Raw genomic sequence first — 26,969 nt, forward strand, 5'->3', positions numbered from 1 at the left:
AAAAAATGTGTTGAGCCTGAGAAACAGGGAAAGAGTATTCCTTCCTGACTCCCAAGGGCAGTGATGGTGAACCTATGGCACACGTGTCAAAGATGACAAGACACACAAGACACACCAGCGTTCAACACCTAACAACTATTCTCCCTGTCTGAGTTACCAAAGAAACTGAATTTTTCTCATATTTCATTTTTGTAATTATTTGACATTTCTTTATATAATACATGGCACCACACATGATTGGACTGTACTTTTTTTTAATAAATGAATATGTAAAGAATTGTTTCTCTTTTGTGCGGGGGTGTGTGACATGCGAGCAGAGTCGAGTTAGGCATTTTCCAAATTTTTGACACACCGAGCCCAAAAGGTTCACCATCACTGCCCTAGGGTATAAGAGGAGAAAAGGAAAAATGCAGTTAGGCTTGCAAGATTCTGCTACAATAACCTATCTCAGTAAAGTATAGTTCTAGTCATCTTATGAGACTCCATAAGATGTTTCCTGATCTGGTCAACCTTGAAGTGCTAACAGCAGCACATTTTATGCTAGTATAGTTTTCTGATCAGGATGGGTGGAGAGCTCTAGAAAGGCCTTAAAGGTTTCTAGCATAGTGTGTTGAGCAACCACAGCAGGGCATTCTCTTACTACTGTTTTAACAAATATTTAGAAAATGAGAGTTGAGACATCCAGCCTTCCACCCTAGTGTCTCATCCCACTACAATGCAACACTTTTTTTCTAAATACTTTAACATAATTACATATCAGTGATGTGCAGTTTTTCTGGGTTCAAGTTAGAAGCATATGTCCCTAAAACATAATTGTCAATAGATGGCGTACCAGCACAAAGCATATGAATTTTTTTTTTCCTCCGGTTCACTTCGCCAAGGACAAATTCTGACAGGTGGTTTTACCGTTACGCATGCGCATGCCAGCCTCTTCCCCCCCTCCCGTTGGCTCAACGCCCAAACATCCGAAAGTCGAGTTGGCGCATCACGTTTCACATTTCTTTTCATCCTGATGTTCTGTAAGCAGGTGGGAGTAAATCTACCTACTTCCGGAAATAATCCCTCCCTCCCGTCAACAAGTCCTCGCCACGCATGCGTGTTCCTCGCTGCCGAAGAAGCTGTTTTTTTTCCATTCGCTATTTCAACTGACGGGATGTAGTTCCTTCCTTCCTTCCACCTCCCCCCCCCCCGGCGATGTGGGTGCGCTTGGAGGAGGCGGCAGCAGCAGCAGCAGCACAAGTAGTCATCGCAGCAGTCCTGGCACCAGCTCTTGCGAGGGGTTGAACGGCTGGTGCCATTGGCGTGCGTCAAGATGGCGTGTGTGCTGGAGACACCACTCCGCATGAGTATCCTGTCGGTAAGTGCAGGCCCGGCGCAGCAACGGCGAGACTAGTACTTCTGGTTCCTGGTGAAGGAAGTCAGCCGCGTTGGGGCTTCCGTTTGGCGGCCTTTTTCCTCTCTTACCTTGGCTGGAGGAAGCGGGTTTGGTCCTCTGTGTCCGGCCGGGCGAGGGAAGGACTACCTTCTTAGATTGTTCCTAGCGGGTCCCGCCCTCCTTGCAGCTTGTCCTATTTTTCTCTTGCAGCTACGATAGGAGTAGGACAGCCTTGGCTGCTTTTCGCTTCGAGGTGGGCTGGGGAGATTTGGGGATGTCCGAGTGCTGGACTTTTTCTCTGAAGGAAATAAAATTGCCAGCCCCTGATGCATTATTTTCTGCATAAAGATGTTATGGGGAAAATCTTGTATCCATAGATTTTGAGGGAAGTGAATGGTTTTTCTAATGCATTTTCCCCCTTTCTCTTTCTTGGTTTTAGGAACGTTTACAGCCACAGTTTCCCCCCCCTATATAGAAGTTCTGACTTGTTTTTTTTTAATTAGAGTGGGGAAAATGTGTATAAGTAATTGACTTGCTAGCCAGCATAACTTTTAAAATGCTTGGTTTGTTTCCTAATAATGTTGAATCTGAACACAATTAGAGTGGCATTGTGCAAAACAAATTCCTATTCCATTAATAGAAGTCTAGAAAAAGAAGTTATAGCAGTTGCAAGTCCCATTTTAGATAGCTGTTAATTGTACAGTATAGGAGTTCTTTTTTTGTAGCAGGTTACAATGGAGTCACATTTGGGTAAGTTTTAGTATGGATGTATGTATACTAATATATATGCACTAAAAAGTATATTTATTTAAGTTCAGATATAAGTACTCACATAAGTCTTGGCTAACCAGTCCATACTTGCATGTGTTAACATTGGATCCAATACTTTCTGTATTGCTGCCAAGTTCATAAAAATGCTGCAGCTTTAGGAAGGGAAGGTGATTATGCTGTTATCACTACTTCAGCATCACTTATATGGCTGTATCTGTGGCAAGAACATTTAAGGAATGTGCTGTTTTCAATGTGATTTTGTTGGGATTCTGTCTCATTGTATCGCAAAATCTATTACCTTATAGGTTTGGGTATGTTCCAAGGGTCTGAAAGAGCTACAACAAGTATGGAATTCTTGTGTTTGTACACTGTTCTTACACTTAACATCCATTGAAGAAAGGGGAAAAAATGTTTGCACTATGGACAATACTATTTTTGCATGAAACCATATTGTTTTTTTTGAATATGTGTGTATGTGTTTAAATTTAGAATATTTTTTTGGATTAAAGATTTGTGGACAAGTTTCTAACTATGGAACTACAAGGAAAATTTGATTTAATGAACCAATTTGGGGAAAGGGGTATGTTATTCTTGATTGTCCATTAAATCAGAGTATATCATCCATGCCAATGTCATGACATAAAGCATATGATTTGTATCATTTTATGTTTCTGTCTAGCTGTAGAAACAGAATGGTATTATTTTTTAAATTTGATTATCTCATAGGATATGAATTAGGCAACATCCCTACAGGAAGCTGTCTTAGATACCTAAGCAATAGCATTAAATGCCAAAATACTAGCTTTATTGATGACTGAAAAATATTTCAAATCTGTAATGTCAGCAGTTAAAGAATGTTGTAATGTAGTGGATTATACACTTGATTGATAATAGCATATTTTCAACAGCCCCCCATCATCACTTTTGGTTTTGAGAGTAGGTGTGCTATATTTAAAATATGTACAATGCATTTTTATTTATAGCGCAAAGGGGAAAATTGGCAAAAGGATATGGTCTTGTGTTGGAGAAATAATAGGATTAAGTTCTACTGATTGGAAAATTATAAATTAGCAGACTGAATTCTACCAAGACAGAGTGGCTATGGATTCAGAAACTGATTGAGTCCAGAGATAGTCTATTTTGTACTCTGGATGAGGTAACATTTCACCAGATGAAGCTGACCCACAATTTGGAGGTCCTCCTGAACTCAGGGCTCCTGGTTGAACAGCAGGTAGAGGCTGCAGCCATGAGGGCCTTTGCACAATTATATCTTGTATGGCATCTTTGTCCTTTCTGGATCAGGAAGCTTTTCTTTCAGTCACTCATGCCCTTGTCACCTTGGAGCTAGATCACGTAATGCATTCTGCATGGGGCTATCCTTGATGACCTTCTGAAATCTTAAGCTGATGCAACATGCAGTAGCCTGGGTAATTATAGGTACATCAGCATTTGTCTCTGTAACATCACTATTATGGGAACTGCACCAGCTGCTATGTAGCTTCCAGGTACAATTCAAGATGCTGGTTGTCATCTTTAAAGCCCTTTGTGGATGCCTCTGTGATGGCTTTTCCAAACTGAATCTGCCCATCCAATTTGCCAAAGGTCCCACCACTGATGGAATACAATTTTCAGGGACCCTGAGCTTCACTTCTCTCCTTTGCAACAGGACCAACTTACTACATTTTTCAAGAGCTGTAAAAACATGGATCACCAGAAAGGCATCTGGGGACAAGTAAAATAATGCATTGGATGATCAGTTACAACTGTATTAATTTGTATTTTTAATCTTCTAAGTGTAATATTGTAAGCCTCTTGGAGTCTCTGGAAATGAAGTGGCATGTGAGTTGCACTAAATAAAATAAAGGTCACATTTCCTTGAAAGCAAGTATTGATTCTCCTATAATATGCAATTCTAAGAAAAATGTTGATCAAGAAAATTAATGTCTTTGTTCAGGTGGACCAACAGCAAGGCTAGGCATGTTTGGCTAATGTCACATGTGAATGGAATATGCACTGTAGAATATTGCCTAGAATTCTGGGCAATTCACTCCTGCTACTACTCATAAAAATTAGTGTGGATAGGACTCCTTGAAAGCACATCATTTGGAAACACTATTGTTTATTTGCCTTACATAACAATTCTGTGCATATTTACTGTGCATATTAACTTCCATTTAACATAAAACTTCCTTTGTGTTAAATGGAAGTTACTTTTGTCTGTATGTACAGCAAGCATCCTGAGTAAATTAAGGTTTTGCTGCATCTCTAAGGATGCTAATCTATGTTTTGGATCTAGATTTAGAGACATGCAACAGTGCTTGTAAAAATAGACTTTTCCTTGCCTATGTTGCTTTTGTCAGCCCTTCCAGTTGGCATTATTGAGTAGTGTATAGTGTGGTACAGAAGCATTATGATTTTTCCCAAAATGATCAATCCCGTTTCTTATGACTGTTTACAGAAAATGCTTTCTGTGATGAATATTGAAGACAAACTGTGTTCTAGTACTTGTGTGGAAAGGCTTGCTTGTTGAGGATTCAAAAATGATGCTGATACATTTCTGTTTCATGAAAAAGACACAAACTGCTGGGCTTGTTTCTGAATAAGCATAAATAGCTTCCTAGATGCCTAGGAGCAGCCACAATAGTGTAATGTAAATTATGACATTATACAAATTATACACATTGTGTAACTTGTGTCAGTTGCATCATGATGTGAATGGCACCTGGTACATAATTTGCACAGTGGCCTTGGGATGTGAATGATGTCACTTGCACCTCCCCTTGCATATGGATGCCTGTGACAATTTGCTTAAAAGATAATCAAGAGAGAGGCAAAGAAGAAAAAAACTGCCTGTTCAATCTGTGCCAAACATGATTTTGTATAATTTGATCATGTACTCCTCAGTTGCATTTTTTTCAAGACTTGTATGCAAGATGTTCTTAGCTAAACCATTTTGGTTGCCTTCCTCTACACCTTTTCCAGCCCTATTATATCCTTGTTATAATGCATAAACCAGAACTATATGCAGTACTCCAGATGCAGACATATGGATTTGTGTAAAGGCATTACGGTGTTGGCTTTTTTATTTTGAATTATTTTCTTGATCATCCCTAGTATGCAATTTCCTTTTTCTCAGCTGCTGCATGCAGAGTTACTGTCATCATTGAGGTGTCCACTAATGATCCCAAGATCATAAGTGTGGTTGAGAATCAGGCAGCATACAAGTTTAAATAATAATAATTAATAAATAATATTAATAAATAATATCTTTTTTCTTGTTAGTTATAGACAATATTGTTTTCTTGGAAACAGTGTGGGTTGCCATTGCTGCCTTCAAAAAAGTTTGTTTTTTTTAAAATTCCCATTCTAGTATTCTGTGTAGATCTCTCATTTAAATACTTTACTAACCAAGGAAACTCTGCTTAGCTGCCCAGCCTACCCAAGCAAATGCTACTACCTGATGCAATGGAAATCAATACAAAATTATTATTATTATTTTTGCTATTGATAGTGCTTTGGTATTGTGCCTGATAACTATATAATTCTTCCTATATTTTGAACAAGTAAAGGTTTATTTCTTACAGTCTTTTTAAGAATATAGTGGCACTATGATACTTTTTCCATGCATAGCTAAAATAATTTTGATATTGCTTTGTCTAGAAATAATTGTTAGGACCAGTTCCTGAAAAATGTAGTTTGTTCTCCCAAAGCAAACTTTTGATTTTACTGTCAAATTTGTCTCAGTATTATAAAGCCCATATTTTGCTGATGAAGACTTTTACTGTTGGAATATCAAAGCATTACTTTCTCTCCCTCCATGCCCCTCCCACTTTTAAGCTTGAGAAATTTGGATGAGTGCAAGAGAGAGCAGAGGAAAGGAATACTTAATTGCCAATGGAATTATGTTTGCGTAGCATAGAATCTAATCCATATACTTGAGATTATGTACATTTTGAATTGAATCATAACTGAATGGAACCTTCAGTTCTTCCATTCAAGAATCTATTAGCCTTTGCTCCCAAAATTCATCTTTTTGATAGTACTGTGTAATTTAGGACGGGTAGATGAAAATTTTACAACTGCAATTGTTCAACTATTGGAGGTTGGAAATTATTATTAATTATGTAGAAATCATATTCTGTCCATCCCTTATTTTTTTCTTATATATTTTGTTATTGCTGATAACCATTCAATTAGAAATTCCTATGTTTATTTTTTAATAGAAATGCTTATTTTTGCATTACTGTTACATTGTATTTTGATATTTCTTTGTTGGAAAAGTGACAAATATTTTTTATCAATCTGAGTTTAGAATAGCTCCTGGCAATACAGAGAGAGCAGCATGCTTAACTATTCTTCCTGGCCCTTCCACTCAAAGTCTTTCCATATTATTGGGGGATTTTGTTATACCTGGCTAAATAAGGGAAGGCAGATTCATCTTAAATTAAATATAGTATTTTGAATAAATGAAATCCCATTTTTACTGAATAACATATTCTAAAAATATTTATATGCTTAGGGCTCAAATTTGTTAGTAAATAAATATTACTGCTTCATAATTTTTTGTGTTCTTGTATTTTTAAAAATGTACATCACTGACAGACTACAAATATCTTTGCTTACAGGAAGTTACAGCAAGTAGTCGCCATTATGTTGACAGATTATTTGATCCTGATCCTCAAAAAGTTCTTCAGGGTGTCATGTAAGTGATATAGACTTTTTTGCTATTGTGCCTTTAATTTTCAAATAATTCAAAATGTGCTTTGAATCATTTTCATTACTTGCTTTTTATACTTCACATGGGTAACTACATATTTGAGGCATTACTAATGAAATACACTCAGTTACTATTTTCAGCTGATATATAATATAGTATAAGGCTTTCCTTATTTAACTTTCCACATGTGGCAGTTTGAATATCTCTTGATTTCTAAATCATGCTTAAATCATGCCTACCATTTTATACATCTGATAGTAATATATTCTTCCTGCCTGTACAGTATTCACCTTCACATCTGATGAGAATTCCCCAGTGTTTTAAAAGATACTGTACATATTAAGATACTTTTAATAGACATTAAAAATTTAAAGTATAAGTAGCATGTATCTTAAATTTAGTTAAAGTGAATCATGAATTTAAATTTAGGCATAAATTTTCTTACATCTGAAATATAAGCATCTGATAGACAAATTATTTGAATTCAGATGTTGTATTAAAACCATAATTTAACATGATTAGAATAAGATTCATTTTTTTATCTGTAGTTATAAGAATGTTATTGGAAACTTCTATTTAACCATAGTACATCATGTGTACATTCTAATATCATGGTAATCGTAACAGCGGTTACATAAAGCAAATCAACTTCAAAAAGTATGTCTTGATTGTGGTTTAAGCAGCTCCAGTATGCCATACCATCTGACCCCAAACAAATTCATTTAATCTAAAATTAAACAAAAGTTTCTGAATATGTCTGTGTCACTGTGTCGGAGGGGCAAACAGGCATTACTTCTGAATAGGGCAAATAAATTAAAGACAGCTAAGATGGAAAATGTGTTTCTGTGTGCTTTTGTATTTTTGTGCCTGAAAAAGAAAATGATTGGTATACGCAGATAGGGATCAATTAACTTGGTTAAGCAGTAATTAAAAACATAATTAAAAGAAGATTTTTGTTTCTGTTTTGCTTTGGCCCTGTCTTGTGGCTCCCGTTAGATTAATCTAGACAGGTACATAGATTTCTACATAGATATAAAGTGTGCCACGTACAAACATTTATTGGCAGTAGAAGAATCTCCAGGATTGGTTTCTGCTGCAGTTGGCCACTTTAGGTTGACATGGTGAGAAAGCTGGGCAATGTATAGGGTTTTTGCTTGTGTTTAACATATTTTCTATCTAGTTTTCCTTTTCAGAGGAAAATATGCTTGGTTCTCTTTTTGAGTAAATATGGTACTATTTCCTTGTCCTGGAAACCAGATATTGAATTGGCATTCCAATGTTGTATAATAATTCCCTTGGTTACCCCCCAAAAATGATTGGCTTCTTGTATGTGGCTGTAAGAAATGCCTTAGTATACCAATAAATTCCATATAATTTGACAGTAATTGCCTGCTACAAAATCATGTTGAAAACCCTATGAATTTCTGACCAAACCATATGATTTATGTTCCAACTCCTAAATTGCATTTCCAAGAATAAGGAGATTGTAACCCACCCTTATTTAAGCAGTTTTAAAGGTGTCCAATAAATCTGAAATGATTATTCTGGTTTAACTACAAAAGAAAATTGTTTTACGTGTCTGATTGAAAAGGTGAATTCAAGCTCATTATTCCAAAGTACAGACAAAAGATTTAATATCATTTAAAATATACTTCATCACCGGATAAAGATAACATTCAGTGAAAGTTGTTTAACAAAATACATAATAAACATGGGCATTTAGAAGATGGACTAAAAAGTTTACATCACAAATAGCAGGCATATATAAAAAAGGGATGTTGTGTCTGTCAACTGGTGTGGTACATAATTATTAAATAAGCATAGTAAATTCAGTAAAACTGAATTATCTGCTTTAGAAAACACTCATTTTCTTATGAGTCAATGCTTACAAGTACATAGGACTAATTAGATCCCAGAATTGGAAAGATTTATTTATATGTATATTTATTTTCTGAGAGGGAACACTAGATATCTTATTTTGTAAACAAGAAAGCTACTGTATCAAGATTTAGCTTTTCTTGACTACAATGAATTCAGCATTAGTTAACAACTTTTAAGACTATATCCACACACAGTTCAAGGATAGCTGAATTTCCTTTTCTAATTTTGTGTTTTGCAGTCTGTGTGAATGAACATGGATATATATTGTAGTGACTTAAAATGCTATTAGAATTTCTCATGAGGATATTACTTTGGAATTTTTATTTAGTGAGAAAAAAAATCTCAGTAATACAAGAATAGAGGAAGTTAATAATTTTAGCTCTGAGCAAATAGTTACTTCAAAGGAGTTACCTGTAAGCTTCATTTCATAATGTTTATTGCATAGTTGAATGGCAAAAGAACCAATTATTTAATTTATACTGTTACTGTGTCCAGTATTTTTTATGGTACAAAAAAATGAGGCCATTCTTCTGAGCTGAAGGGAATCATTTTTTAAAAATTCTTTCCCTTAGAAACTTTTGGAATTAGCATTGTACAAGCTGCAGTCACATTTAGGATTACTTTCAACTTTGATAATTTTCACTGACATAGTTGTAATAGATTTCTAATGTTCTAGAGTTTATCAGTACCCAAATTCAGTTCACAAACTGAATGTACACACATGTGTACAGTTGGCAACTGGCACTATATTTTCTAATCTAGAAAATGTTTTGCTTGAGAGTATGACTATGCTTGATTTCTTTCAGAAAAATAATCAAACTAATTTATACATACATAGGGAGAACTAAGATGAGAAAGAGCTAAAGATGGAATTATATTGGGAATGATACTTCAGCTTTTCCCCAACATTCTTCCAATAAGTTCAAAGCAGTATATGTGGCAAAACAAAAACTATTAAGGTTATATTTATTAACCCAAGGTCACCCATGAGTTTTGTAGCTATATGGGGATTTGAACTGTGAATCCCAGAACCTAGTCCAACACTTGATCTATTTCCCATCATTTTTTGTAATTAGACATACTGCAGTATAATTACAAGATGAGATAATTTCTATTGCTAAATATTACTTAGCAGTACCTACTCTTTATTGTACATTATTTTTATAACATCTGTCTTCATTTCCCAACATGGTAGAACTTGCTTATATGCAGTTGCTGTTGATTCCTCTGAGTCTTTTGGCACATTGATAATATTTCAAGTGCTGTTTTTTAACCTAAGCTGAGATTCTGGAGACATTCAGAAATAGTGAGAGAAATTTTTGGTGCAGCCAGGTATATCTACATTTTAGTGTTTAGTGAGACACATCCATGTGAATTAGAACTTCAGGAAGAAAGATTGTGTCTGTTCTGGAGAGAAAATTATCTTACTTTGCTCTGGGTGTTTGTAGTCAGAGAATGGTCAGAAAGGGCTTTATAATAGCTTTTAGCAGCTGCATTTGTCAGCCCTTTGCCCTATAGATGCTATTTACTTTATATAGTTACTCCATACAGTATTGCTAAACACATTCTTTATATTTATGATAATTTTAAATACAAAATATTTGCATTCTTTAGTTTTGGAATATCTTTCTGAATATAAATTCTGTTTTTGAGACATTTATTTTGATAGGACTATTAATAACAATGAAATAATTATTGTATTCTTGTGTAATGTTTTAAAGATGAAACCTATATGTTTCATTTAAAGAGGATTTCATTTAAAGATGCCCAAAACATCGTCTGACTTAGAAAGCTATACTCTAGTACTAGGAACCCACAGTTAGGTTTTATGGAATCCTTTTCTTTTTTGGTATATGTAATACAAATAGATAATGTTATATGAAAGTGTGATAGTATAATGTTTATACTATCACACTTTCATGTTAATAAATATGTCCCCTCATTTAATATTTCCAGTGTATGAAAAATTCATTCTATAACTTTTGTTTTTGATTAAGGTTTTTCTGGAATTACTTCTTTTCTTAACCATCATATACTTATGCACTGATCATTTTGGCTTCTATCAGTATCTAGTATTGTGAGACTTTTTCATATTTAATATTTGATAGAGATTAAATATTGGACAATAATATAACATCAGAAAACATAAATTCTAATTATATTTTATTCCTTTATGGTCATGAAACGACATATATGTAACAGGATAGGAAACAGGACATATATTTTGAAATTACCCGATAATAATGAAGTAAACTCCAGAATTCAAAACTTAATTCAGTATTAACTTTTAAAATAATAATTCTATATTCAGTAATGTGAAATTTCATAATTCCCAAATGAAAATAGTAGTTCTGTGTTTTTATGTTTTTATTATGTTTTTATGTTTTGTGGTGTGAACTACTGGGGCTCTTCTTTGGCGTCTATTGGTATATAAATACAAATAAAATAAATAAAAGAACCAAAAATGATGGTTCTTTTATTTAAAATGATGATTGTACAACAAATTAATTTTATAATTTTCTAGTGCCATTAAACTTCTGCAACTTGTCATTCTCAACATAAAAACTGATCACTTTTCAATATATTTATTACATAGTTGCGTCTCTAATTAAGCCTTGATTATTTTTGTTTAATTGATTATGTAAGTAATGTGTGAGCCACTCTGCATTCAGCCCAAGGGTGCATCTCAATATGTGACTTTTATGCTAGTCACTTCTGTATTGATATGAATGATAGCTACTGATTTTAATTGTGCTTTCCTTAACTTTGTAATGTAGTATTTAAAAAGTTGGATTTGGGACCAAAGAAATTCAGTTTCCTTGAACTCACTGGGTCAATTGGATACTTTGAGCCAATCATTGAATAACTTGGGCCAATCACTGTCTCTCAGCCTAACCTACTGTAAAGATGGTTGTGAGAATAGAGGAAAACCAATGTATGGTTTCAAGAGGAAAACCAAGGTGTAATATTTAAAAAAAGAAAATAGTAAACCAAAGACAATCAGTACATTGGATATACGTAACTATATAGAATAGGATTGTAGTGGATTCTGTTACTCTGTGCTTTTTAAATGCATGTAGTACAGTAGTGAAACTCCCATGACTGCTTCTCCAAGAACCAATGTGATGCATGAAAAAACATATGCTGACAAGTCTTTCACTTTCCACCAAGGATTCATAAAAGTACTACGTATGTAGGCGGTCTCTAAAGAGTTGACATTGACTTGATGGCATCATCAAAATATGTCATGCGGAGACTCAATACAAGTGCCATTTGTTATATAATTAAGTGTTGTTCCAGGTTAAAAACGCAGGAAAAAACCCAATGAATACAAGACCCATGGTCATCCATTGTCTTCTTTTTCTTTCTTAAATGGTCATTTGTGCAGTATACTTGTTTTTGCTTCTCTTTTTCTCTCACTTGTAGTATTCTTGCTGAGTCAGAACTGTTGCAGAGCTTCACATGGCTTTTTTATACCAGTTGGCTTTCTTTGAAGCAACTTGCTTGACAAGTGATGGAGGGAGTTGCCTTAGTTGCTCATGCCAGCTTCCTCTCTGTGGCACTTTCACAGTCTCAATGGAGGGGCCTCTCATTTGTGATACTAGTGCTGCCTGCAGACTGTTCCTTTCAAAGAGATTGTGAAAGAGCCAAAGTAAAGAAGCCAGCATGAGACGTGTGATAGAAGTGGAGGGACTCCCTCTTTCACTAGCTAAGCAAGTCACTTTGAAAAAGAAGCCCAGCTACTTCATAGGGTGCCACATGATCCTTGTGATCAGGCTGACGTAACAAGATCCACTGTAACTGAGTGATAAATAGGTGCAAATATCCATAAATTGTCCTTATGGCCTAACGCTAACATTTAAAAAATATGCTCTCAGCATTTCTAAATGATAATTACGTGCCATCAAGTTGTTGACTCTTAGCGACCACATAGATTTTCTTCATGATGATCTGTCCCTAACCTGGTCTTTCAGGTCTTCCAATGGTGCACTCATCACCACTGTAAATGAATCTATCCACCTTGCTGGTGGTCATCCTCTTCTTTTGGGTTCTTCTTCCTTTCCCAGCATTAGTGCCTTCTCCAGAGAGCTAGGCCTTCCCATAATGTGTCTAAAGTACAGGTAGTCCTTGACTTACGACCATTCGTTTAACAACTCTTCAAAGTTACAACAGCGCTAAAAAGTAACTTGTGACCAGTCCTTGTACTTACGACCGTTGCAGCATCTCCCCATGGTTACATGATCAAAATTCATGAGTTTGGCAAGCGGGATGTATTTATGATGGTTGCAGCATCTTGGGGTCATGTGATCATTTGCGACCTTCCCAGGGGGCTTCCAACAAGCAAAGTCAATGGGGGTGGGCAGATTCGCTTAATGACCGTGTGATTCGTTTAATAACCATGGCAAAATTTTGTAAAATCAGGCATGACTCATTTAATGACTGCATTGCTTAGCGATGGAAGTTCCGGTCCCGATTGTGGTTGTAAGCCAAGGACTACCTGTAGGATAATTTGAGCCTGATCATTTGTGCCTCAAGTGAGAACTCTGGGTTGATTTGTTCAGTGATCCATTTGTGTGTTTTCTTGGCTGTCCATAGTATTCTCAGGAGTCTCTCCAACACCAAAATGCAAAAGTGTCAATACTTTTCCTATACTGACTCTTCAAAGTCCAACTTTACTTTCCAATCCAGCTTCCCTTCAGCATATAGATTGAACAAATAAGGAGAGACTACAGAGCCTTGCTGCACTTCCTTCCCAACCTAGAGTCAGTCTGTTTTGCCAGGTTCTGCTGTGCTGTGGCTTTCTGATCTGTATACAGTGGTACCTCTACTTACGAACGCCCCTACTTACGAATTTTTCGAGATATGACCAGCTCCGGCCCCAAAAATTTACCTCTACTTACAAACTCGCCTCGACTTACGAACTGGATCCGCGGCCATTTTCCACCCGTTCCACGTGGTCCGCACCATTTTCCGCCCGTTCCACGTGGTCCGCGGCCATTTTCCGCCCATTCCACATGCTCCATGGCCATTTTTCCGCCTGTTCCACGTGGTCTGCAGCCGTTTTTCCGCCCTGCCGCGTGGTCCGCGGCCATTTTCCGCCCATTCCACGTGGTCTGCGGCCATTTTTCCGCCCTGCTGCATGGTCAGCAGCCGTTTTTCCGCCCCTGACGCATGGTCCGCGGACGCCGGAACAGATTAATGGTAATTACATTGAACCTTATGGGAAAATTTACTTTGACTTGTGACCAACTCAACTTGCGATCAGAGTCCCGGAACGGATTAAGTTCGTAAGTAGAGGTACCACTGTATAAGTATCTCATGAGGAGAATGAAATATTTTTGGATTCCCATTTTAAAGCACATAGTGACTTCTTTTTGGTATTCTTTGGCTTTCTCAATTATCCAGCATGCATCTGCAATAATGTCTCATATTCCTCAAACTTTTCTAATGCCAGCTTAAACATCTAGCATCTTTTTTTCCATGTAGTGCTCTAATCTGTGTTGGATGATCCTAAGCATTATTTTGCTAGTCTGTGAAATTAAGGATATTGTAGGATACTTTGCACATTCTGTTAGGTCTCCTTTTTTTGGAATTGGAATGTAAATTGACCTCTTCCAATCTGTTGGCCACTGTGTCGTTCTCCAGAAATGCTGGCTGGTATAGCCTGGTTAGAACCATTACCGACTCCTCTGTTGTTTGCCATACTTCTGTGGGTATTCCATCAGTTCCTGTAGTTTTCTGACTTGGTAACGTCTGGAGTCCAACTTCATCTTCTAGTACTAGAGATTCTTGTAAATAGGGAATATCTTCTAAGGTATATTGGATGTTCACATTTCTACTGTACAGTATTTCAATATACTCTTTCCATCTTAGTTTGATCTCCTTTGAATTGGTTATTGTCTGTCCATTGTTATCCTTTAGCATACCAATTTGAGGTTGGAACCTCCTTCCGAGTTGAGAGACTTTATTAGTTTTTCCATGTCTGTTTCCATCTTCTCTGCCATTACAGATGTTGTAATACTGCTTCATGTCTCTTTTAACAGCTCTCTGAAACTCTTTGTTAAGTTCCTTTCTGATATTTTTATCTGTCTTGGCTTTGGCTTCTCTTCTTGGCAATTTCCACAGTTTGTTCTGACATCTAGTTTGCTTTCTTCTCTTTCTTCATTTTTGGCAGTCTCTTTTCACATTTATCCTTAACAACTTCTATAAGTTCATTCCACATTCCTCTAGTTCTCTGTCAAAGAGGTTCAGGACTTAAAGTGATTCCTGATGTTCTTCTTGAAAATGGTGGGTATATGTTCAAGATCGTATTATGATGACTGATTGGCTTTCTTCTTCTCAAGCTTAACCTGGAACTTGCACGTGAACAATTTATGATTTGTTCCACAGTCAGCACCTGGCCATGTCTTTGATGCTCTGATTGAGCTCGCCCACCTCCTTTAGCAATAATATAGTCAGTTTGATTTCTGTGTACTCCATTTGTTGATGTCCAGGTATAGAGGCATCATTTTGGTTGTTTGAAGACAGTGTTAGCTAGGAAGAAATAATTGGAGTGGCAGGAATTGATTAAGTTGGTCTCCTGATTCATTTTGGTTTCCTAAGCCATACAATCCAACTACATTTTCCTCTTTAATGTTTCTAACTCTGGGATTACAGTCTTCAATCACAAGCAGCACACCTTGCTTGCATGTTCTGTCAATTTCAAATCATAAAACTCATCAACCTCTTCTTCTATATCTGTTGTTGGAGCATAAACTTGGATGATTGCCATATTAAAAGGTTGTTCACAAAGACTAATCAATATTATTCAGTCATTGATTGAATTGTAATCAACTATTGTTCTTGCTGTATCCTTCCTAACAATAAAAGCAACACAGTTTCTTCTTTGTTTTTCATGTCCTGAGTAATAAACAGTGTGATCTTCTGACAAAGTATCCAGTCCCAGTCTGTATCAGTTCACTGATGCATAAGATGTCAGTTTGTAATAATTTCATGTCATCTTTCACTATGTTGAGCTTTCCCGTGCTGCTTACGTTCCATGTTCCCACTGTAATTCTGTCTTTGCAGCTTTGGATTTTCTTTTCCTGTATGGCAACATCAGCAACTAGATGTCCCAAAGGCTTAAGTCTAGCCGCATCATGAACACCACTCCGAAAGATCCTCAGCTCATCCTCAATAGCTTCTTGAGTGCCATCCAACCAGAGGGGCCCATCATCTGGCACTATATTGTTAATCATTTATATTTCCTACCATGTGATTTTCTTGGTGAAAGTAAAGGAGTGGTTTACCATTGCCGTCTCCCAAACAGTGTGAATTGATGCCTTTGCCATTGTCACATGATCATCTGCCTCTAGCATCTTCCTAGATTGCTGCTGCTCAATATATGTGCTTGCTTGCTTTAGCTGGGCAGCTGGAATGATCTTCATGCCTTAGGGGATGTATCTTCTCCCATGGAAGAGAATATCTCTAGGTGAGAGTTGAGCTGTGGAGTTCTTGTCTCTGAGCTTGGTAGTTTGCTTGCAGACATTTCATTACCCAACTGGGTGACATCATTAGTGCAAGTGAATGTGGGGTTTGCTGCCTGTTTATATATTCTTGGCATACACTCCCAAGAACACACATATACACACACACAGAAATGCTGCCATGATGAGGCAGCATAGCAGGACTGCAGGGTTGGATGCATTTCTAAAGCCTGTCCACTGTTTTTCCCATGCAAAAAATAACAAAACAAGGCCCAAACCTTGGATACATTAAAACCTTTACATATATGCTGAAGTTTGGTCTCTAACCATCAAAAATTGTAGAAACTGCAAGGGCCACCTGTACTTACTTTGTGTTCAAAGAAGGATATGTATTGTAACATAAACTCAAAATTTTACCATTTGCTGTAGTAGGAAGACTAAATACAGTAATTGCATGCAGCAGACCTAACAACAGCTATTTTAATGAAGAATTAATTGTACAAAGAAATGCTTACATGGGGATTATTCCTATTTTATTTATTTTTTTCTTACAGCTGTATTTGCAAATTTATCTTTCCTTGTATTCCATACTAAATATACTTGTTCACATATTCTGCAGTATATGCAAAATGAGTCAGTATTCACATTCTGCACTGAAAAAGAAATATCCAGACATGCACAAAGTATGTTCAGTTAAATAATATATGATTTTGTTCTGGGCAGTACTCTTTGTTGTTCATCCATCATTGTCGATGAAGACCTCAACATCATGCTTTTATTTTTTATTTTTTTATCACGTTAAGACCAGATGTGTGTCTGAAGATGACTCATCAGGCCAATTTGGGCACAGAATGTTCTTGCACATGTTGGACAGACATGTGTAGGCACTGCAGTTGTAGACTAGTAGCTCTGGTCTTACGCAGTTCATGCTTATGTTGTGCTTTAGCAGTGTGCCTTGCTTCCTTGTGGATGAGGCCCCACCAGGTAGGGCAGTTTTGTGCCAGCATTTCCCAGGTGGTCATGTCTATATCAAGCAACTTCAGGGAGGCCTTTAATGTGTCTTTGAAATGTTTTTTCTGCCCTCCATGCAAACATCTTCCAGCAGAGAGTTCCGCAAAAAGGAGCTGCTTGAGTATGTACTTGTCTGGCATACGAATGACATGACCTGCCCACTGGATCTGTGCTGTCATCAACAGTGTATAGACTGATGGTAGAGATGCTGTAGATAAAACTTCAGTGTCTGATACTTTGTCTTGCCATCTGATGCCTAATATCCTGCGAAGACAAGTCTTGTGGAAATGGTTGCATGCCTTCGATACACTGTCCATGTTTCACAGGCATACAGGAGGATAGTAATTACCATGGCTATGTAGACCTTCAGTCTTGTTAGTGAGCTGATTCCTCGATGTTCCCACAGAGTGGAGTGTGGTCTACCAAAAGCAGAACTTGTCTTTGCTATTCTGCAGTTAACTTCTGCATCAATAGTTACTGCACAGGAGAGGGTACTGCCAGGGTAATTCAGTTGATCCACTGCCTGTAGTTTCTGCCCTTTGATTGTGATTTTGGGTTCGTGTACAGTGCATGAGGAGCAGGCTGGTGCATGACTTTGGTCTTTTGGATGTTGATAGTAAGTCCAAAGTTGTCACAAGCCATGGAGAATTTATCCGTACTGACTTGCATCTCTGGCCCTGAGCCAGCATTCAAAACACAATCATCAGCAAAGAGGAAGTCTCTCAGAATGGTTTCTTTCACTTTGGTGATAGCTTGAAGTCTCCTCAGGTTGAAGAGCTTCCCATCTACTCTGAGGCTGATTCCAGCATCACTGTCCTGGAAGACATCATTCAACATGGCAGTAAACATCATGCTGAACAGTGTGGGTGCAAGCACACAACCCTGTTTGATGCCAGTAGCGCTCTGGCCATTGTGCCATCGTGGAACTGGTGTACCATTTGAATGAATTTGGCAGGGCAGCTGAACTTCAACATGATCCTCCACAGGCCTTGTCAGCTAACAACATTGAAGGCTTTCGTGAGATCAACAAAGGTAGTATAAAGTTCACGATTCTGCTCCTGACACTTCTCCTGAAGTTGGTGCATGACAAAAATCATGTCAATAGTCCCATGACCTTTGTGGAAGCTGCGTTGTGACTCTGGCAGCAGGCCCAGTTCCAGATGACTCCTTAGACTCTTTAGACCTGAATTATAAACAAACATTGATGAAATATGAAAAATATTGGAAGCTTTTAAAGAAGGACACTAAACAACTTGTGTGTTTCCTGTAGATGTCAATTAATGTTAAAAGGAATACTCCATTATTTGAATTAATTACGTGTCATTAAGTTGGTGTCAACTGTTAGCAATTATGTAGATGGACCACATAGGTTTGACTTAAATTAATAGGGCTATAGAAATAAACAGCTACACGAGGAGGACATATTTGAATTCTAATGTACTGTAGAACAAAATGAGAAAAATATTAACACAGAATAGAGACCGATTCAATTACAGTCCATTTCAAAGAATCACAGCAGCAGATTCAAACTAAGTTGATCACATTTAGCCTAATTGAAATCATTGCAACTTAATATGCTGATATTTATCTTGTCAGACTGATTTTGTGGAATTGAAGTATGACAGCCTGGATTCAACTCAGCAAATGAATATTATTTGCAGAAACTTCCATAACTTTGTCTGTTCTTTTTAATGAATATGTGGAATTGTTTCCCAAAGCATATAATCAATTACTTAAAAATATTCTTTCTGATAGATTTTGGAACAATAGCTATTTTTCTGATGTCTAATCATAGCTGCAAAAAACATAATTCATAATACATTTCAACTCTTTAATGGCAATTAGGTACTTTCTGAAGCATTGTAGAACATAGGAGGGGTGATATTACTGAATGGTCACAGGAAGGTTTTTGGAATTGTTTCCAAAATTGCTTTAGCACACAGAGGCTTTATTTAATTCCACCTTTGATCATTATGCTTGCAAAAGATTGTTGCTGTATTTCCCGAGCTTAACATATTGATAGGATGATGGGAATCATGTGGCACATATAAGATGTGTTCTTGCACTCCTCACCTCAGAAAAAAAGCAAAACTTCAGGAAGGTGACATAAATACAGAACATTTAAAAGGATTGTGAAACCTCTTTGTACTTACCATTTGCATTTGCAATCTTGGCTGTTAAATATTGTATGTGTATGTTGTGAAGAAAGATGTATCCTTACAGAAATTAAGTTCTAGCAAAACTTTTAATAAAAAGTAATAAAATATTCAAAGCTGGTGAAAATGCAACTGTTTGCTTATAAAGTGGTGTACCAAGTAAGTACTGATTGTACTGCAGACAACTTTGTGAATCTTTAATGTAAGTTCACGACTTCTAGCTACAACAGCTGCCAGGAAGTTCATTTATACGTATACTGTTAGATGAAATGGTGGTGGAAGTTAAAGATCACTAAACAGATAATTTTAGAAAACGAACTGTAACCTGTAACAACAGGTGTGATACCTGATACTTCACAGCTGATTAAAACTTAGGTACAAATTTCAGAATTTTAAAATTGGCCAATTGAGCTGTAGAATGCATATGTGGCTTGTGTAATACAGGTTTGAAGCTAGCAATTATAATACACCAGCTCTTTTTGACTATAGTCTGAGTCAGAATAAAATTTGTTTGAATGTAGTATTTTTCATTTGTTTATATTTTAATGACAATAAGTTGATATTAAAAATAAAATGTCTTAATATAATAAAATACATAAATATTTTAAAATACTATATTAGATGTTTTATGATAACACATACACACACATACATATTTGTGTGTGTTACTAGAACTTTTAAAATTATCAAGGTCAGTAGCAAGAGATGCAGTTTGTTGTACATGATAGTTATATATGTCATGTATGTGAAGTCTTCAGTGTTAGGAACATTCTCTTAATTAAAATATTCTAGACTTTTTATATGAGCAGCATGCTTTAGTTTACTTTGCAGGATTTAGGCAAAACTTTATCATGATGAAGTTATATTCTCAAGAAAATGCTGAATATAGAAAAACTGTTTCCAGTTGGTATTCTAGAACAGATTCTCAGCCTTTTCTTTCTTAAATCCTACTAAATAACCTGGATCCCACTTTTTCCATATCAACCATGTTATGCATCATTTTGAAAGCGGAAAAAATGGAAATATTTCATAATCTATTTCTTTTACACTTTTGCAAAAATAAACAATATTATAAACAATGATTCTTTTTCACTTTTTTTTCCTGGACCTTCACATCTCTAATCCTGAACATATTTAATCAGGACTCAATCGAAGTGAACTCAGTATGGTTTAATTCCTGTTCTGTCTCATGGAAGTACAGAGGAAGAGTACTATTTTAGTTGGGTAGCTAAAGTTGAGAGCTAGTACATCAGTCCCACAGAAATACTATACCCAAAGATTTATGCAAGCTAGTCCACCAATTCATGTAGAGAATAAGGAAGATAACCTTGAAGGAGATATGCAAGCAAAGGGGATGAAGCATTTTTAAATCCAGAATGAGATAACATTTGGAAGGAGGAGGAGGAAGAGGTACAGCACATACTTGCAAAGTTCTATTACTATAGACAATAAAAGTAGTTTTACCCTTCCTGAAGAGTTGATTTCCTGGTCTGGTCTACCTAGTGGGGCTGACAGTTCAAAGCCAGGAAATTTGTACCAGGTGTAAGAGGGTTCAGGCTACCATAATGGTTTAATTTGGGTGAAGGTCAATATATCCAAGAAAACAGTTCACAGTTACACGTTCCAAATATGGGGCTGTAAGGCTGCCTGAAATCAACATTGTTTCCACCCACTGTCTTGGCTTCTGTTATAGCGCTTAGCAGCTCTCCCCTCCTAGGCTGTGCTGGCACTCATCCCGGTTCTAATTACATAAGAGGTTATTTCTTCCAGGGAATCATGTGTTCCACCATTTACATATCTCACATTAGAGCAAACACCAAATGTGCAAAAATTACAAATAATATTGGAGAGGGAGAAGCTACTGAGAATACTAAAACTTTCTAGAGGAGATAGAGCAAGGAATATTGACTTGCTGGAGGAGGGAACAGAAAGGGAGGAAAAATAGAAGAGAACATGATGAGAAAAAGTATGATTAAGGAGGCTCTACTTGTTCTCATTTATTTTATGTAGAGATTCTTATCCAAAATACTTGTTTTTAATTATTTTTCTCTTCTTTTGGACATGGGTACAATTTGTTGCTTTTGAAATTTTCCAAATGTCTAGATACATCAGATGAATCCTCTGAGGTTTTTCTTATAGTTTTACATGATGTTTAATATAGTCTACAAATACTAATTTGACAGTTGTGTCCTGATTTTTTAAAACATTCATTACCATGAGCAGTTATTTTGAATACCGGAAATCATAAAATATTTCAACCCAATTTTTCAACTTGTATTTTTCTCTATTGAAAAAAAAAACTCATATTAAATGCCTTCATCTTAAAAAAGAAAAAGAAGAAGAAATAAGGAGTGGAATAAATCCACACTGCCTATTAATTACGGTAGGACTCTGAGGAGGTTGCATAATGTTAGTGCTCAGGGATTATTTTGGAAGGGTAGCTATAAGATAATACTGTATAGTGAAAGTGGCATCACCATGAATGAGCAGGAAAACTTAACTATAATTTTGTATAGAGAGGAATTCTGTAAATAAGTGCATAAATTACAAGCTACATCTATATATTTATTTAGCCATGGATAATGAGTAGAGGATGTCTTACAAATGAGTCAAATAATCACTGCTTTTTCAGCCATTTTCTGGGGTTTTTTCCCCTTCCTTCTGCTGGTATCCAGAACTGCAAATCACCTATAAGCAGTAAAGAATTGTTTTGCTTCTAAGCAATTTTGTTTGTTGAATAGGATGTTAGGGGTCTTTTTTGTGGAGGCTGTGATTGGGATGTTTCAGTGGAGTACCTTTTCCTGTATGGGTGTTCTGGCAGATGTTGCTTATATGGTTTTTTTCTGTATATCACTCTGTTTTTGAAATTATATTCTGTTATTCTTTATCTTAGAAGATATGTAAATTGAAATTAAGAACTTAGATTACATTCCTAACTTGTACTCCTGGAGGAGTTGAACTTCAAAAAAGGCTATCCAGCGTGAGGAAGAATGAGGAAGCTAGGGATGGAGAGGGGAGCAAGTGAAGACATTTTAATTTGAGAATGTGGTTCATTTTTAGCTGTTTTTGCTTCGCACTTTTGTGACTTGATGGGAAGTTTAGAAAGGGCACTGAAGGAAACCAGCAATTAGTCAGGAATACTGGCTCATAGGTAATAGTGAACCCCAGCTGAAATGAGCCAAGATTAATCAGCTTTTTGTATTTGTTATGGAAAATAAGTATGGTTTGTAGCCTCGTGTAGAATTAGATATCCAGCCGCAGTTAAGATAGCCAAATACTGAGTTAGCATTATATGCAAACCAAGTTGTGACTAGTTGTGTTCATTTGCAATAAGAGCACCATGCTGATACACAGTGCTTGATTACTACTTCTTAGCTATTCCTGCCATTGAGTGTAGCTAAACACATTTGGAATGGCTCTGATCATGGTTTCTTTAGAACTGCGTGCAAATTAATCTTGGGGTTGTTTCATAAACAATGTGTTGTGACTGGTGTTAGGAAGAAAACAAGTCTGAGTTTCAGATTTGCAAACAATGCATGGACAAAGCTGTCTCTGGCAGGAGGAGCCAAGCTGGAATAATTGAGTGGTATATATGAGTACCACTTGCTTATGATTAAGCTAGAATTATGTTTTTTTAAAACATTTTTATTGTTTCAGATATATAAACAAAAGGGGAAGGGAGACCCCAAATACAAAAATTAAAAGAAAATACAAAGAACCAAAAACAAATGTCAATAACAAAACAGAAAAAAGAATATTGACCATAAGAGTAAAATTTATCAGACTTTCTACTACTCTGATAAAAGGTCATTATGTATGCAGAAAGTGAATGCATGTCTTCCAACCAGGGTTTTAAATCATGGCATTAAAATCTTTCCATTGGAGTAAAACAGTCTTATTAGCTGCAGCTGCCACATGATTAATCCCAATTTCTTTATAATTTGATAACTTCCAAATTTTTGGAATATAATTTAACATCACATTCATGTGTTCATTGGGACCATAGGATACTAATTCAACATTTCTTTAAAACTGTAGTGGATTGATTTCCTAAATCAGATCATTATTAGTCACTATAAGTTGCCTGAAAGATCCCCTTATCAATTTTGGTACAAACAGTTAACTCTAGATTTGGGAACTTTTCAAAAAATTTTCTAAGAATAAAAATTTAGGTGTTTCAGATGCTGCAGATACAACAGGCCTAAATTGTAAAATCAAAAGATGTTTTAATTGGTTATAATGCCATATGACACTTTTAGGCAATCCAAATTCCATTTTTAGCCTTTCTTTTTAGCCTTATATTCAAATGCAGCCATTGTAAACTAGGAATACTGGCCATATTGGGATTCTCATCTTTATTTTTTTTTTCATTTTTTACTTCCAACTCAATTCTCATTTGACAATTTGATATTGCTATCTGAAATATATGCCAGATGGCTTTATAATGAATGATCAAGTGAACATCTCTGCTGTTTGAATGGCTGGTGTTAAAGAAATGTCAGAGATTTATACTGTTATTAATAACTATGGGGGTGTTATTTTTTCCTGTTCAGTGCTTAGATGTAGCAACTAAATGGTGCTACAGTCTGCGAAACTGAGCTTCTAGTATCTCAGCATAATTTACTAGGGTTTTTCTCTTTCTGGATTTACAGAGATATGAAAAATGCTGTAATTGGAAACAACAAACAAAAAGCCAACTTGATTGTTTTGGGAGCAGTTCCAAGGTATGTCCTCTGCTACTCTCATTTTCACTGATTCACAGCAGTCTCATTAAGCCATTAAGGGCACTTAATTTCCTGACTATCACTGACTCTATATTTACTTTCTCTATAGCTGAGATTAGTATATCTGATTCCTTGCTATAAATTGCTTGTGTGGATACATCTGTGCTGCAAAATTTGGAAAGAATGTCTTTTTCAAAGTTGTGAAAATAATTGCTCAAAAGTAACTGATTAATAAAGCCTCTAAAAGAAATGTCTAAACCTGTTTTTTCTATCTCTCACTTGCATTAAGATTGCATATAAGAATTGAATGAAGGGGACTGGTCCTCAAAGTTCCTGCTGTTGCAGCACCACCGCGGTCACATGATCATCATTTGTGACCTTCCCTGCCGGCTTTCTACAAGCAAAGTCAGTGGGGAAGCAGGCAGGAGGTTGCAAGTCGCCCCACTGCTTTTTTGCCTGTCCGTGGCACCCATGCACCCACTTACACTCCATAGTGCCTATCTGCGACATCCACCCAACCACTCACACTCTGTAGTGCCTGCCTGTGGCATCTGCCCACAGCACCCTGCCCCCCTGAGCTCTCATCCGCAGCTCTCACCCACTGGCCTGCTTGCCTGGGACTTGCACCTCTTCCCACTGTGCAGTCACATGAGGTCCTTGCTTAAAGACCCATGTGGTCCTGGGGTTACAACGGCAACTCGGACTGCTGGGCTTACTGTTGCTAAGCGATGCAGTCATGTGATGTCATGCTTTATGACCACATTGCTTAGTGACAGAAATTCTGGTCCCAACTGCCACTGTAACCCGAGGACTACCTGCAATGTGTGGGGTTTTTTGCTTCTATTTGTACCAATATGATATGTGCTTATTTTTATTATCAGAATCAAAATGTCAGCATTAATGATGATTAAAATATGTAACTGGTTTGCTCATAATGTGCTCTTCAACTGTTACTTCTAGTGTTCATAGAACCAGAAGGCAAAGCAACACTATTTTGAGATTTAAGCAGGTATGCCAGGAAAGACAATCCATGGATCAGATGCAGCTGCTGAACCACTTTTTTGTCCACCATCTAGTGCTTTCTCTGTTCATGCCACAGACAGTGCAATTTTCTTCTGATTTGGGGGAAGAAATAACATAATTATTTGAGTCTTAAAATAGCTTTAAGACATTAAAACAAATTTATATCAACTGCCTCCTAAACTGTGAAAACTTAAAAAAAAAATGGTCATGATCATTTGCGTTTGTTTAAAATCAAGACATCTGCTTTGTCAGATTTTACTTTAACATTTTGATAAGCAGAGTAATGATGTAGCTACCTACCTGAATTCTCCATTCTTTTCCTTAGTCATTCCTGAGGCATGATGATCATTACATTTGCACAGTATCTTCAAGCCAGGACCATCTTGAATACTTGATAGAATAGAAAAGTGAGACATAAGTCTCCAAAATAAAGCCCTCTATCAGTCAAATTAGTACAACTATTTTATGTGATACAAATGTAACACTAACCTTTCCAAACATTGAAAAAATAGGTGGGATATGAAAGCAATGGATCTCAAGCAAACATGAGGAATACATCCACTAATTTGACCATATTAAGCAATTAGAAAATGTTAATCTGCACTGAGAAACAGTAAAATTCACTCTTAATCTTAATATAAAAATTCTAGAGTCCAGGTTCTTTTTCCTGTTCTACTATAGAACTCACTGGATGACTTTAGGTCAGTGAATATAAAATTAAGACAGACTATGTTGCACATAGTTTAGCTCACTCCAACTCAAGGCAGGATATAAATGCAGTTAATAAATAAGAAATCAGTATTCAGTCACCAGTAGGGTAGCTATGTCAAGTTTGTTTCGTATCAGTTTGCAGTTGGCAAAAAATTAGTTTTAGGCACTGAAAGTGAAAATGGATACAGAGGCAAAATGGTGTTTATTGCAAACCAGAATATCTAATCTCCCTTCATATTTGAAAAAAGTAGAAAAGCAGTAGTGCTGGAGTTCAAGCTGAGCAACAGTTTTGTTGTTACAGTAATAAAGCATAAGGAATTGATTTTGCCTCACACAGTGGTTATATGGAAATGTGACTTGTAAATGCCTAAGAATGTGTTGCTAATATGGTAGTCAAATATCTTGGTAAAATTTTGTTAAAGTGCAACATAGTCCTTTTGATAAACAATATAGGAAGAAGTTAATGAAGCAATTTCCCCCCCCAAAATCTGCTTGCTTTATTTGCATTACTAACGCAAACTTGTTTTGTTCTCATAAGGAAAAGATTGAAATCACATAACAGTTAAATTATATAGATAAATGAGCTGTGATGATGATGAACCAATTGTAGACAAAAATGCCCTCAAAATTTAGCTATCCTTTATAGGTAAGCCACATTTATAAAATATCAAGGCTCTCCTATGTAACTGCAATTCTATGCATATTTACCAAGAAGTAAAATAATCAAACTCAGTAGGACTTTCGTCTGCATAGACTTGAATGGGATAGCACTTACATATTTTACCAGGCTTATATGCCACTCTAATCATGCCTGACTTACAAATCTCTAAAACAGTAATAAGATTAAAAACTAAAAACAATTGTATAACAACATAAACAGAAAAACAAAATAACTTCTCAAGTGCCAAGGAGTTATCATAGCCCATGTAGTCAGTCATTCTTCAGGAGAAACAAAAACAATCCTTAGGACCCCTGACAACATGCATTACCTTATCCTGCACCCCTCCCTAATCCCTGTATTTAATGTTGAAAAAAGGAGAAGAAAAGACCCTGTCATTTGTGCTGAATATTGGAAGTCTACCTCAACTGAAGAGGATTCTTCAAATCAAACCTTTATTACCGCCTATGGGCCAG

General features: G+C 36.4%; 1 protein-coding gene across 4 annotated transcripts in view; it reads left to right on the forward strand.

Moving 5' to 3' along the window:
* The first annotated feature begins 1,115 nt into the window (after positions 1 to 1,115).
* ARMC8 (armadillo repeat containing 8) overlaps positions 1,116 to 26,969 on the forward strand; it is a 78,717-nt gene continuing 52,863 nt past the window's right edge. The window contains exons 1-3 of one of the 4 annotated variants that reach the window (XM_088132373.1): positions 1,116 to 1,357; positions 6,772 to 6,848; positions 24,030 to 24,101. In XM_088132373.1, coding sequence (XP_087988499.1) covers positions 1,313 to 1,357; positions 6,772 to 6,848; positions 24,030 to 24,101 — 194 coding nt within the window. In that variant the 5' untranslated portion in view covers positions 1,116 to 1,312. Of the gene's footprint in view, positions 1,358 to 1,493; positions 2,126 to 6,771; positions 6,849 to 24,029; positions 24,102 to 26,969 lie in introns of those variants that run through there. The other 3 variants (XM_088132371.1, XM_088132374.1, XM_088132372.1) reach the window with 3 other exon arrangements.

Source organism: Python bivittatus, unplaced genomic scaffold (genome assembly GCF_059951505.1).
Source record: "Python bivittatus isolate LINGU-HERP-01145 unplaced genomic scaffold, Pbiv_v1 ctg000980_np1212, whole genome shotgun sequence".
Classification (NCBI taxonomy): Eukaryota; Metazoa; Chordata; class Lepidosauria; order Squamata; family Pythonidae; genus Python; species Python bivittatus.